Source organism: Prionailurus viverrinus, unplaced genomic scaffold (assembly GCF_022837055.1).
Source record: "Prionailurus viverrinus isolate Anna unplaced genomic scaffold, UM_Priviv_1.0 scaffold_42, whole genome shotgun sequence".
Classification (NCBI taxonomy): Eukaryota; Metazoa; Chordata; class Mammalia; order Carnivora; family Felidae; genus Prionailurus; species Prionailurus viverrinus.
This window is the reverse complement of record NW_025927609.1, coordinates 3,179,109-3,191,516: the sequence shown is the minus strand read 5'-3', so window position 1 is coordinate 3,191,516 and position 12,408 is coordinate 3,179,109. Positions and strand designations below refer to the sequence as shown.

Sequence of the window (12,408 nt, the reverse complement as noted above, 5' to 3'; positions counted from 1 at the left end):
TTCAGCGAGGTTTCTTCTTCGTAGGCCAGTGTGTTGGAACTCCCCCCCCACGCTGTTTATGCTCAGAGGCTAAGGTCAGGAGACTCGAGTATTTTTAAAAAGGGCATCTGAAATTGCAAGCCTTGCGGGTGACTCGACGAGCCGGCTCTGAAGTCTGTTGTTTTAGGAAACGTTCTGAGCAATTTGATGGCAAATGGAGCCCCTGTGTGCCGTCTCCAGCTCCACTAGGTCAGAGGTGAGAGGCGGACACGAATTGTTAACCAGGTGAGACCTTGGCCCGGTCCTTGATGCCTTGAGGGTTCAAGGGCTTTGTTGGTAAAAGGAAGAAATTGGTTTATAAGGTTTATTCTAGCTCAAAAATTAACATTTATTTTCTTCCGAGGTTTTAGTGAAATCCAAGTTAGTTAACATTCTCCGCAGTCTTGGCTTCAGGAAGAGAACCCAGTGGTTCATCGCTTCCATACGAAACCCGGTGCTCGTGCCAACAGGTGCCTCCTTAACGCCCGTCACCCATCAGCCCCTCCCCCCACCCACCTCCCCTCCTGTCGAAAATGTTATAACTAATAAAATCCTGTCCGTCTGTCTGGAGAGATGAGTAAACGAGTGATGACGTGGCGAACCCTGAAAATCAGAAACCCGTTGGGATCAATGTTTGCATGCGGTTATTCTCTGCGGAGGTCATCACGTTCTGCGTTCGGTGTTTGGCCCGAGTGCTGTGCTCTAGACATTCTGAGAAGCAGTTCTCAGTGGCAATTATTTTTGCCCTTTCACAACAGGCCCTGCCGTCTTCACTAAGACCTAAGATCTCCGAACCGTTTTTACGCTCGAGTTTGCACAGCTGCAGGGCAGAGCGTCGAGGCACGTGGGACCAGGAGACAGAGGACCCCGGGCAGGCGGCGGGCCCGGGGCTGCCTTCCGGGGCGCCCACCGGCCTGGTCCCGTCCCCTGTCCCCAGGCCCAGCCGCCCAAGGAGGTGGCCCACCTGCTCTCAGCTAAGGCCTGCCTGGGGTGGCGCACTGGACTAACGGGTATTTTCCACGCAGACGGCATTTAGGAGGCGGATCTCGCACAGGTGGTTCCGTGTCCCGCATCGTCATTTAAATGAACCCAGGACGTCAGCCTGCAAAAGCCGGTGGTGACTTTAATATGAACGAGAAATTCTTAAGTTGCAGTGTGGTTGAAAAGGCACGTTTTAAAGATGTCGATGGCTTTAGTCGCTTAGGCGTTTTTAGAGAATGGCGTGTAGAAAGAAATCAGGTACGTTTTAAAATATTTTGCTTTACGTCACCTCAGTTTCCTCTGATACTAACACAGCGGTCGTGTCAGAAAGAAGCGGTGAGGCCTGTAACCGTTTACGCTCGCTGCCAGCGTAGACCCGAGCTCTCGAAACCAGAGTTCTGTTAGACACGGCTGGAGCTGGAGGCAGAGCAGCCACGGAAGGAGTGTTTCTAGAAGGGGAAGTTGAGCGTGTGGAGGACGAGGGGCTGGGCCCCCAGGAGGTCGCTGATCAGGGCAGGTGGAGAGAAGTCGGGGGAGGGCCGACGCCAGCGGTCCGGGGGCCGCGGGGGGACGGCGCTGGGTCAGTGGGACATGATGAGGGGCGTCTTTCTCACCTCGTGGGAAGCCTTTTAAGACCCCAGACACGTAGACGGCCCAGTGGGTTTGGCCGGATCCAGAGGAAGCATTTGTGTCAGGGAAGGACGCTGTGCACCGAGCAGGTGGGAATCTGAGAGAAGTGTTTTTCTTTTCTAACATCGACAACCAGCGGGGAGTCCGCGTTCACGTTTGAGGGGAGAGTCCTGCAAGTCAAGACGAAGAGGCCTGGCAACCCAGAGCAGGGCAGGGGACGTCGTGGGCAGGTCTCCGAAGGGCCAGTGTGAACACTGCCCGGCCCGCCGGTGGCTCACCACAGTCAGGGACCTAGGGCTTGAAGCTGCTTTGTCTCGGAAATGGGGGCCTGTGGCCTGGGGGTAGGACCCTCCTCACCGGGACCGCCGTCGCGGGGTCCTCCCGGTGTGCGCCGTCCCACAGGCCCAGCCGGGGGGCCGCGACAGGGTCCCCTGAGGGCCTCTGCGGAGACATCCTGGGCGCCCGGGCCGGGGAGAGGTGAGAGGTGGTGGGTGCAGGGCTGTAGGCGGATGAGCCAGGTGCGCGTGGCAAGCAGGTGTTCTCGGGTCTGGCTCGGTTGACAGGGGGATCGGGCCTCCTGACTCGGACGGAAGGCCGCGTGGCGGTGGAGGGGCAGGGGGACCAGGGCGGGTCGTCCTCGGGGCCCGGGAATGGGCCTCCCCCTCTGTCGGGTCGTCCGTGCAGGGCAGGGGGAGTCCAGTTCCGCGGCAGCCTTTTACCCCCACGTCCCTCCAGCCGGCGAGGCCCTGCCCCTGCCCCCAGCACCAGCCCGGGCGAGGCCGGAGGTGGAGGCCCGGGCCCTCCGGGTTCAGCCTGTGCTGCGGGCGCGTCCCGGGGCGCAGGGCCCCCCTTCTCAGCCCTGCCCGCTCGCGCCTCTGCGGCAGGTTGCCTTCCGTCGGGGAACAGTCTTGGGAGGCAGGGGGCCTCGGGCCAGAAGTAGGGCCGTCGGGGGCGGCGGCAGCTCCTCCCCTCGTGGATTAGGGCCTTTGCTCCCTGTGAGGGAAGGGTCGGGCTGGCAGGTGGGGGGTCTCCCCGGGCCCCGCCCTGCCCCCAGCACCCCTGTGAGCGAACACGGCCTCTTGGTGGGGGGCGGGCCCCTAATGTCCGGGCCGTCGTCTTTCCCCTCCCGGTGCTCTGCTGAAGGGGGGCCGCCCGGAGGGGTTTGTCCCTCTCTGGATCCAGTCACCAGGTAGCCCCGCAGCCGCAGCTCTGAGCACGAGGAGACGTAGGATGCAGTGGGCTACCCGCTGCCCGTGTTGTCAGGCCGACGTTCTCGGGGCCTCTCCGCCTGGAGTAGGAGCAGGGTGGCAACAGGACAGACAGTGAGGTTGGAAGACCGGTCGGAGGGGAGGGGAGGGGAGGGAGGCAGAGGCAGGCCTGTGCATCCCGCCGCTGTGTCAGGCTGTCAGGACACGCACGTCCCAAGCCGGGTGCCCGGGGTGGAGGGACGCAGGGACGCGGGGCCTTGTCCAAACCTTGTCCAAACCCCGCGTGTGCGGTCCGTCACCAGCTCTCGGGAGGCCCAGCAGTTAACGCCGGGATCCGGAAGGGGAAAATGCGGCTGGCAGACCATCCTTACTTGGGATTGGAGAGGTTGTCTCACGGTTCGTTGCCCGTCGAGTGGACGTCCTGTAACCGTTTGGATCCTGCATCTTTGCCCGGGAGTGTTTGTTTTCTGCAGTGTTGGGGCCTGGTGGCTGCTTAGTTTTCCCCAGTGGCCTCAGCGGTATTTCCAGCCCCGCGTGCTCTCCTGGGCCGTTGGCCATTGAGTGAGACCCTTCTGAGCCTGGGCCAGGTTTTGTTCCCGCCGTGACGTCAGAACTGGGTCACCCAGAGTGTCTGACCACGGCCTCCGCGGTTTCCAGCAGCCTCCCGTCCCTGTGCCCCCCAGTCCTCCCGTCTTGTCAGTGGCCTTGGACTGTCTCTCAGGGTCATCACACGTGGTTCATCTGCCTTTGCCTTTCCTTAAAGGTATAAGCTTTTAGTGGAGTAAATACCTGTTTCAAAATGCAACTTTTGGGTCACCTCGGTGGCTCAGTAAGGTGTCCGACTTCGGCTCAGGTCACGGTCTCGCGGTTCATGAGTTCGAGCCCCGCGTCGGGCTCTACGCTGACAGCTCGGAGCCTGGAGCCTGCTTCGGATTCTGTGTCTCCCTCTCTCTCTGCCCCTCCCCCACTCATGCTGTCTCTTTCTCAAAAATGAATAAATGTTAAAAAAAATTTTTTTAATGCAACTTTTGATTTTATTCATTAAATTAGAAATACCTGGCACGTATTTGTTACTGTACATTAAATTCTCACTTAATTTTAAATTTAAAAAATCTAGACGGCTCAAACGGTCCTGAGGCCATCAGCTTGCACACACACACTGCCCGCCGAGCTCGCCCACCAGGCGGCACGCAGGGTCCCTGCTCACCGGTGAGCGTGTGCCCTGGTGGAGCGCCCACGAGCACCCTGCCCGGGTAGCCGGGGGACACGCCGCGCAGCCAGAGCGGGCCTCCCGCCGTAAGGCCAGCTTTCGGGGACCCCGGCGGGCGCCAGGGTGGGTGGTGCCCTGATGGGGCATCGCCTGCTGGCGTCTGCCTCACCCTGCCCGGTCAGCGGGCCAGGCCTCCCTCCTCTCCCCGCTCTCCCGGTGGTTCCGGTAAAGGGTTAAGAGGGATCGGCAGGCCACCCTGGCCGCGCCCGCTGGCTTGTAAAGCTCCTCTGTTCTCCTGACCCCGTGGCCTCTGCTGTAAGAGCCAACAGCCCGGACACGGTCGCCGGGACCTTGGAAGCCGGGGACTCACCCAGTGCAGAGCATTAGCGCACACCTGTCTGTGGGTGGGACTTGTCACGCGTGACCTCCAGACCAGCGAGCTGACCCGAATAACCACCAAAGCTGGCCTCTGGTGAGGGCGCTGCTCTGGGGAGGCGGTCTGTCCGTGACCAGGCAAAAGTGCTCCTGCATCAGACAGGCACCAAGCCCAAAGTGAGGGGCAGCTCCTTGGCTCGGCTCTGGAACGTTCTCCCCTGCTCATTCTGGTCCCTTGGGCCTGTCGTGGCTTTGTCGGCACATTTCTGCCCCGGGGCCTTTGCGCCGGCCGTGCCTGAAGCCTAAATAGGATTCTTAGCTGCCATCTGCCGCTAGGCAGCCTCATACAACTTTCTAGTCTCAAATGTCCCCTTTCGGTGGGCGTCAGCTCAACCTGCTTCTCCGCTCTCCGCAACCCTTTTCCTGCTTTTTCTTTTCTGTCATTGTGGTAAAATACACATAACATAAATACACCATCTTACCTAAACTTTTAAGCATACAGTTCTGTGGCATTAGGTACGTTCACACTGTTGTGCAACCAACCCATCCCCACCGTCCGTCTCCAGAACTTTCCGTTCTCCCAAACTGAAACTCGGTCCCCATTAAACGCGCCCACTCGCCATCCGTCCCCCTTGGCCCCTGATGGCCCCTGTTCTAGTTTCCGTGTTTATGGGTCTGACCCTTCCAGGTGCCTCTGTGAGTGTGACTTCCGCGACTGGTTTACTTCATGGAGCGCAACGTCCTCAAGGCTCGTCCCCGTATCGTGTGTCAGAAGGTCCTTCCCTCTTAAGGCTGGGCAATGTTCCGCCGCGTGGCTAGACCACGCTTGTTTCACCTGCCCATTTCTCGGCAGGAGTCGGTCCTTGATCCCACCCACCGGGGGTCCGGTGTGGAGGCCTTTGTGATTCCAGGGCCTGGAGCCGTGTCTGGTGGGAAGGGGTGCTTGGTAACGTCTGCTGGGCGCCGCAGAACGAGCCGTTAGTGTCTCTGTGCTGTCAGGCCGCCCCCCCCCCCCCCCCCAAGGCTGCTCCGATGTCCCCCTGCCGGGAGTGGCAGAGGCCCATGCCCGGGACAGGGGGAGATACCTGCCCACTTAGGGGTCAGCGGTGGCCAGCACTCCCCACCGTGGGCCTTTTCTCCCCCTGATCGTCACTAATCCAGTAGATCAGGAAGAAGCTTGCTTTTGGCCTATGTCCCTGAGAACACGAGAAGGCAAGCTGTCAGGCCAGCCTCCCGGGGAGTGAAGTGTCACTGAAGGTATCTTAAGCCAAGGCGACAAAACCCCGGAAGAGGCTACTTCCAGCACCCGCCGGGCCATCGTGGAGGACAGCCGGCCCCTCCTCCCACAGGCTGGGCTCCGGGAATCCGGCGTGCACCCAGCTGTGACAGAAGGGCCGAGAATACGGCCACCCCCAGGCGGCTGTGGGGGAAACGTCCCCTCTCCGGGCTTCTTGCTGGAAGAGACGCAGTCGTGGCTCATTCGGCAAGAAGGAAACTGCCAGGAAGGCCAGACTCCGGCGGTGCCGAAGCCGGAGGACCCGGCTCAGGCTGGCTGCCAGTCCACAGCTGGTCGCACCAGGAACGGGGCGGAAGGCACTCGGCCGCCCCCACCCGTGGATGTGGCTGTGCTGCCCCCACGCACCGGCCCAGGCCCTGCAGGGGCTCTGGGTGGTGCGTCCGACGCCAAGCTCGTCGGGTGCCCACACTGTAGCTGCAAAGCGGTCTGCAGCTCGGAAGGCGGCCTCTGTCTCCCACCGGGAGAGACACCAGAGACCAGGCGAACCACGCCTGCTGGGCACGGCCCGGAGTGACCGTGGGAGGAAGGGGCCTGCCGGCCGTGCGGGGCGGATTCTGGGTTTGGACCCGAGGAGCTCCATCGGCTCGCTCGCCGGGACACTAGTGTCCGAGGCACGTCTGTCACTTTGGGGGTTCCAGCAGAAAACGAGCCCTCGGGGGGGGTGGGGTCAGCATTGATGTTTGATTTTTCTTTCTCCTTAGGACTAGCCGCCCCCACTGCCATTTTAAGCTGGGCCCGCGGCCGACTACAGACCCCATACGCCAGCTTCCCTGCAGCCAGGCGTGGCCGTGCCTGAGTCTGGTCCAGTCGGCACGGCAGCCACCTGTGCTGACCCCTGCCGGCCGTGCCCGGCGCGAGGGGCTTCCTGCCACAGCCCCGCTGAGCGTGGCCCCTCCCTGCCCAGGCCCAGGGTTGCAGGTAGGAGCCTTCCTCTTAGAGACGAGGTGTGGACGACAAGGCGACTGTGCCCAGCGGCACCCGGGCTGCTCTGTGCCGGAGGATGTGGGGATGGGGGCGGGGTGGGGGGGGGGGAAGTATGCCAGCCAACGGGAGGCTTGTGGTGGAAGGCCCGCTGCTCCACGGGGGACGGCGCCAGAGGAGCAGCGTCTGAAGGGGACGGCGGGGACGGCCGGGGACACGCAGGCGGGAGCTCCTGAGCCCACCCGCTGCTTACGCCGGGGCCCCACCCAGCCGGGAAGCTCATAAAGTTGCCCCAAGACCACCGCCTGCGGCCACAGGCCCTGTCCCCCGGGTCTGCTCCTGGGGCTGGGAAGGAGGGCGGGAGCGGGCCCCTTGGGGCCACAGTCTTTTGCCACCAAGTAGGCAGCAAGGGTGGGCGGGCGCCTGACAAGGTGGAGGAGCCCCCAGGGACGTTTATTCCCACCAGCCTTCCGGTGCAGACCCCAAGTCGGGCCCGGGCTGGGGCGGACGGCGGAGGGGAGGCTCCGGGCTCCACGCCGAGCATCGGCATGCGGTCCACTCCGTGGTGTAGGGGACCAGGCTACGGAAGGGTCGTGTTAAAAACCGTTCAATACCAGCACTGTTGAGGGGAAAGTAAACTGGCCCGTCCGGGAATCTTGTGATCCTTCAGAACGGGCCACCAGACAGGGCTGTCTTCTCCTCCCGCTCATTGGCCCACAGAGGCCTAATACGGCCACTGCTGAGTTTCAGAAACACGCCCAAGATATTTTCCCTTTGGTCCAGAGACTGGATTTACCAGCTTTGTGTAAAAAGATTATTTTTTTTTAACCAGTTATGCACAGATACGAGTCAAACAGTTCTAGGTGATGACTTAGAACGAAAAGAGCGGGTCCCAGAGCCTGTCTGGCCATCCAGAGGTTCGGCGCCTCCAGCGGCCGCTCATGGGATCTGCCCACGGATTTCCAAAGCCTTCATGGTGGTGCTCCTTTAACTGGTGACGTCGGGAGGTGAAGCTTACGTGCCCTGCCCCCCAGTACAACTGTCCTTCCTACGTAGTTTATAACTTCTGGACAGATTGATGTTCAGGCTTTCAGGACCTTAATTAAGCCGCCTTCCCTCCCAGCTTAGTTGCATCCTGCACTGTGATTGAATTTCTTCCACAGCCGACCCGTGGACACAGGTTTAAACTGCGCAGAGCCACTCACGCGTGGATGTTTCTCCACAGCCTAGTACTGTAAATACCGTAAAGGTATCTTCTCTTCCTGCTGTTCCAGCGTCTTCTTCCCTCTAGCTTAGTCTGCTGTAAGAATACAGTATTTATGGTATTTGTGTGCCCAACAGAATACGCGTAAGAATACAGCGTATTTAACGCATCACCAGCAAGTGATGCAGGAGGAGGGCACCAACTGGGCAGTAGGAGGCTGCCCACAGTTAAGTTTCTGAGGAACAAAAGCAACAGAATTTCTACTGCAGGGGGAGAAGGGCTGGCATCCCTGACCTCTGTGCTGCTCAAGGGTCAGCTGTCCAGCCTTCATTCACACAGTCTTTTTGTGGTGTTTGCTAGGTACTAATGTAACCCCACTTTCTACCTACCAGGCCTGGGACTCGAGTGTTTATGGGCCTGTGACGTCCCCTCCCCCTCTGAGCATCGCCGGGAGCCCTCTGTCCTGCTGCATCCCATGGCTGCCCAGCCCTTTGCCAGGGACCTGCCTTCCCACCGTTCTGGGGGTGCCCTTCAGGATCCTGTCGGGCGGAGCACATCTTCTAGTGCTTTCTGGGGCCAGGGGGCCAGTTTGCTGTTACAGGAGAGCGTGGCCTGCCTGCCTTCCCGTTCCAGATGTTTTCAGGCTCTGCCCCCTCGCCTCCCAGCCTCCACCTGCTAGAGATCAAGTCAGACGCTTTTCTCATTCCCGAGGCTCTGGGTAACCTGGGTTTCCCCACCCACCTCCGGAAGCTGCTTTTGGATCCTGTCCTTGGTGATCTAGCATTGCACAGCGATGTCCCCTGTGTGGGTCTTTCCCTGTCCCTTGCGGGTGGACCCTCTCAACCTTTTGTTCTGGGACAGCTTTGTGAATTGTTTCACTGGCGATTTCCTTCCCTGGTCCCTGGAACTATTTCTAATCAAATACTGGAATCCAAGAAGCTCAACGAATTCCAAGCACAAGAACCATGAAGAAAACTATATCAAGATATATCATGATTTCCAAAATACTGAAAAAGAACAAAGCTGGAGGGCTCCACAGTTACTTCCTGATTTCAAAACTTACTCTAAAGCCATAATCATCAAAATAGTGTGGTACTGGCACAAGGAGAGATACAGAGACCAGTAATACGGAGTCCAGAAATGAATACTTATATCTACGGACAACTGATCTTCAACAAGAGCGCCAAGACCATTCAACGGGAGACCATGTCTCTTCAACAAACGGGGTATCCACATTTAAAAACAGGACGCCGGATCCCTACCTCACACCATGTATGAAAACTCCAAATGGATCATTGAACGTCATTTACCAGAATAACAGCTAAAACCAATAGAAGTCTCAGGAGAAAAGATAGGGGTAAAGCTTCATGATCTTGGATTTGGTAATGGGGGTCTTATTATGTGCCACCAAAGGTACAAGAAAAGAAAAAAAAAGATAAACTTCATCAAAACTTAAAATATGCACTAAAAGTCATTAGCAAGAAAGGGAAAAGATACTCCACAGAATGGGAAAAAAAATCACGTATCTGATAAGGATCTAGAAAATATGAAGAACTCCTACAACCGGACAACAGAAGACAACCCAATTTAAAAATGGGCGAAGAACTTGGATCGGCGTTTCTCCAAACAAGACACACAAATGACCAAAAAGCACATAAAAAGATGCTCAACATCGCTGTCATCAGGGAAATGCAAATCAAAACCACTTCCTCCCACCATGATCATGAAGCAAAACAGAACCCCCCCCCCCCCCCCCCCCCTAGAGAACAACAGTGTGGACAAGGACCTGGAGAAACCAGAGTCTCTGTGCACAGGTGGTGGGAATGTGAAACGGCACAACCACTGTGGAACAGTTTAGGGGCTCCTCAAAGAATGAAACAGAATGACCACGTGACCCAGCAATTTCACTCGTGTGCATATAACCCAAAGAATTAAAAACGGGCCTTTAAACAAAATACTTGGACACACATGTTCATGCCAGCACAATTCCTAACAGCTAAGAAGTGGAAACAACCCAAACGTCCATCAGCTGTCAAAAGGACACACAAAACGTGATCCGTGCACACGACGGGGTGTTATTTGGTCATAAATAGGGATGACGTACTGACAGCTGCTACAGAGTGGGTGAACTTCAGATGCTGAGCGAAACAAGCCACAGACGGACGAGAGGCCAGATTGTAGGATTCTGTTTATATGGCGCATCCCAACAGACAAACCCAGGGGGTGGATGTGGGGGGTGTGAAGTGCATGGGACTTGGCTACACGAGGAGGTGGCTGCACGACACTGAGAACATACACTTTTTAAGTTTTTTTTTTAATGTTATTTTTGAGAGAGAGAGAGCACAAGCAGGGGAGGGGCAGAGAGAGAGAGAGGGAGACACAGAATCCGAAGCAGGCTCCAGGCTCCGAGCCGTCAGCACAGAGCCCGACGCGGGGCTCGAACCCACAAACCGTGAGATCGTGACCTGAGCCGAAGTTGGACACTCAACCGACTGAGCCACCCAGGCGCCCCAAAAACTTACACTTTTAAATCGTTCATTTAAGGTTATGCGAATTTCACCTCAATGAAGAAACCCCCAAACACTGAAGTCACTGTAACCAGCCCCGGTACCCAGGAGACAGCACCTCCGTGTGAGGGCTCCGAACAGGCCCATCCTTCCCTAGCCGCCTTTCTGCTGCTCCGCATCATAGGCTCTTCTCCAGAAGAGCACTTTCCTCCACTTTTATCCACCCTGCTCTGGTCATTTGCCACGAGGGCTCACCCGCCTGGCCGTATCCTGTTTGATAAGATTTTCTTGCTGAGCCATTTTAGAAGAAAAGTAAAGAAACACACATCTACTCCGATAAACCGTAAGCGGATTCACCGAGGCGGCCAGGTGTTGGTAAAAGGGAAGCTAGCGTCCACGCTGGCCCCGGGCTAAGCATCCTACACCCGCTGCTTGCTACCCGCTCCTGACGACAACGCCCAGCGTCAGGCAGTTACAAATCACGCGTGTGGGTTCTGTGTTTACAAAAGGTAGAGCGCGGACCCCGGCGAGTCGAGGTGAGGCGTGGGCGCGGTCAGAGCTGTACCGTGGCCCCCGCAGGTCTGGGCTCCGAGGTGCTTCCTGACTTGGTCTTCCGGTCGCGCTCCCGAGCAGCCACGAAGTTCAGCAAGTCAATGGCAGTGACGACCCCGAACACCGTCTGCCTCTGACTGGACTTGCCGTTGCTGTGGTCTGCGGAGGAACAAGACAGCAGGTGTAAAGGGGTCTCCGCGCGGAGTCCGTGAGAGGCGGCCGCGCCCCGGAGGCCCTGCCCTGGAGCCGCCCGTGGTCCACACGGGCCCAACACCACGTGTGGTCTTCTGACACAAGACGCCTGGGCGAAGCTGGCTTCTCCGCCCCGCGTCTGCCCGGCCGGACGCCCCAGGTTTCACTAAGCAAGCAATCCGAGCGTCCCCCTGGGCGCCCGATGCTTGAGTTTGGCGAGAAGTTCCAACATCTCCCACACCCGTGAACTACACCCCCGGCCTGTCTTCAAACCCCTGCCTTTCTCTCAGGCCTAAATGAACACCAGCCCCTTCCCACCGCGCTGTGCAAAGCGCAGAGAGGGTTTTTGAGACGGGTAATTTTATGTGTCCGCTTGACGAAGTCACGGGGTGCCCAGATATTTAGTCAGACATTACTCTGGGAATCTGTGAGTGAGACGTGATATTTGAGCACAGGGAGGAGAGAGAGGATCCTCCCTAATGTGGTGGGCCTCACCTAATCAGCCAAAGGCCCGAAGAGAACAAAAAGGCTGACTCTCCGAGCGAGAGGACATCGTTCCTGTCTTTGGACTCAGACTGAAACACTGGCTCTTGGGTCCTGAGCCTGCCCCCTCACCCTGCAGGGGACCCACCGGCCTGGTCACCCGGTTGGTCAGCCAACTCCTTATACCACAGCTCTTTCCCCACGTCCACATATCCTGGTGACGCTTTCCCCCGAGGACCGTGACGGACGTACCAGGGCCAGGCCCCCCCTTTCCCAGCACCACACCTATGGCTGGCTGTCCCTCGTGCCTTTGAGGGCAGAGGTCCCGGCGAGTGGGGGGGGGGGCGGGGACCCAGCTGGCATGCTCGGAGAACCTCGGGAGAGGAAGAGGTACCGGACGGACAGACGGCCGCACGCCTCCGCAGGGGACGGCGGCCTCTAGCGGCCTCTCCAGTCTGCCCTGCAGACCCTCCAGGAGAAACCCGTCCAGAGCCCGGCGTGCAGGCTTTCTGGAAAAAGGGCCACGGGGTCTCTGCCACGACCGCTCGCCTCTGCCAGCACCGCAGGAGGCGGCCGGGGGAAATGCTGCCAGGCGGACTCTGAACTTGGGACTCTGGCCTTTTTCTGGTACAAGTTCAAATGTGAGTCAACAGCCTAGGAGGAAGAACCCTCCCACTCGAGCCTGGGGCCTGGGGGTCCAGGACCCCAGACGCCCTCCTCCGCCCTCGGAGGCTCCGACTGTGACCACAGAGCCATTTCCGGCGGGGGGTGGGCAGGGCGTACATACCTGAGGGCCCCCCCACCACGCCCGTCAAGGCCAGGTCCCGCGC

At 58.6% G+C, this 12,408-nt stretch overlaps 1 protein-coding gene across 4 annotated transcripts in view; it reads right to left on the bottom strand.

Annotated features, from left to right (window-relative positions):
- Window positions 1-10,237: 10,237 nt before the first annotated feature.
- CBS (cystathionine beta-synthase) overlaps window positions 10,238-12,408 on the bottom strand; it is a 28,454-nt gene continuing 26,283 nt past the window's right edge. For 3 of the 4 annotated variants that reach the window (XM_047847024.1, XM_047847023.1, XM_047847021.1), the window contains 2 exons: window positions 12,366-12,407; window positions 10,238-11,062 (listed from right to left, as the gene is read on the bottom strand). In XM_047847024.1, coding sequence (XP_047702980.1) covers window positions 10,905-11,062; window positions 12,366-12,407 — 200 coding nt within the window. In that variant the 3' untranslated portion in view covers window positions 10,238-10,904. The remainder of the gene's footprint in view (window positions 11,063-12,365; window position 12,408) is intronic. The other variant, XM_047847022.1, reaches the window with a different exon arrangement.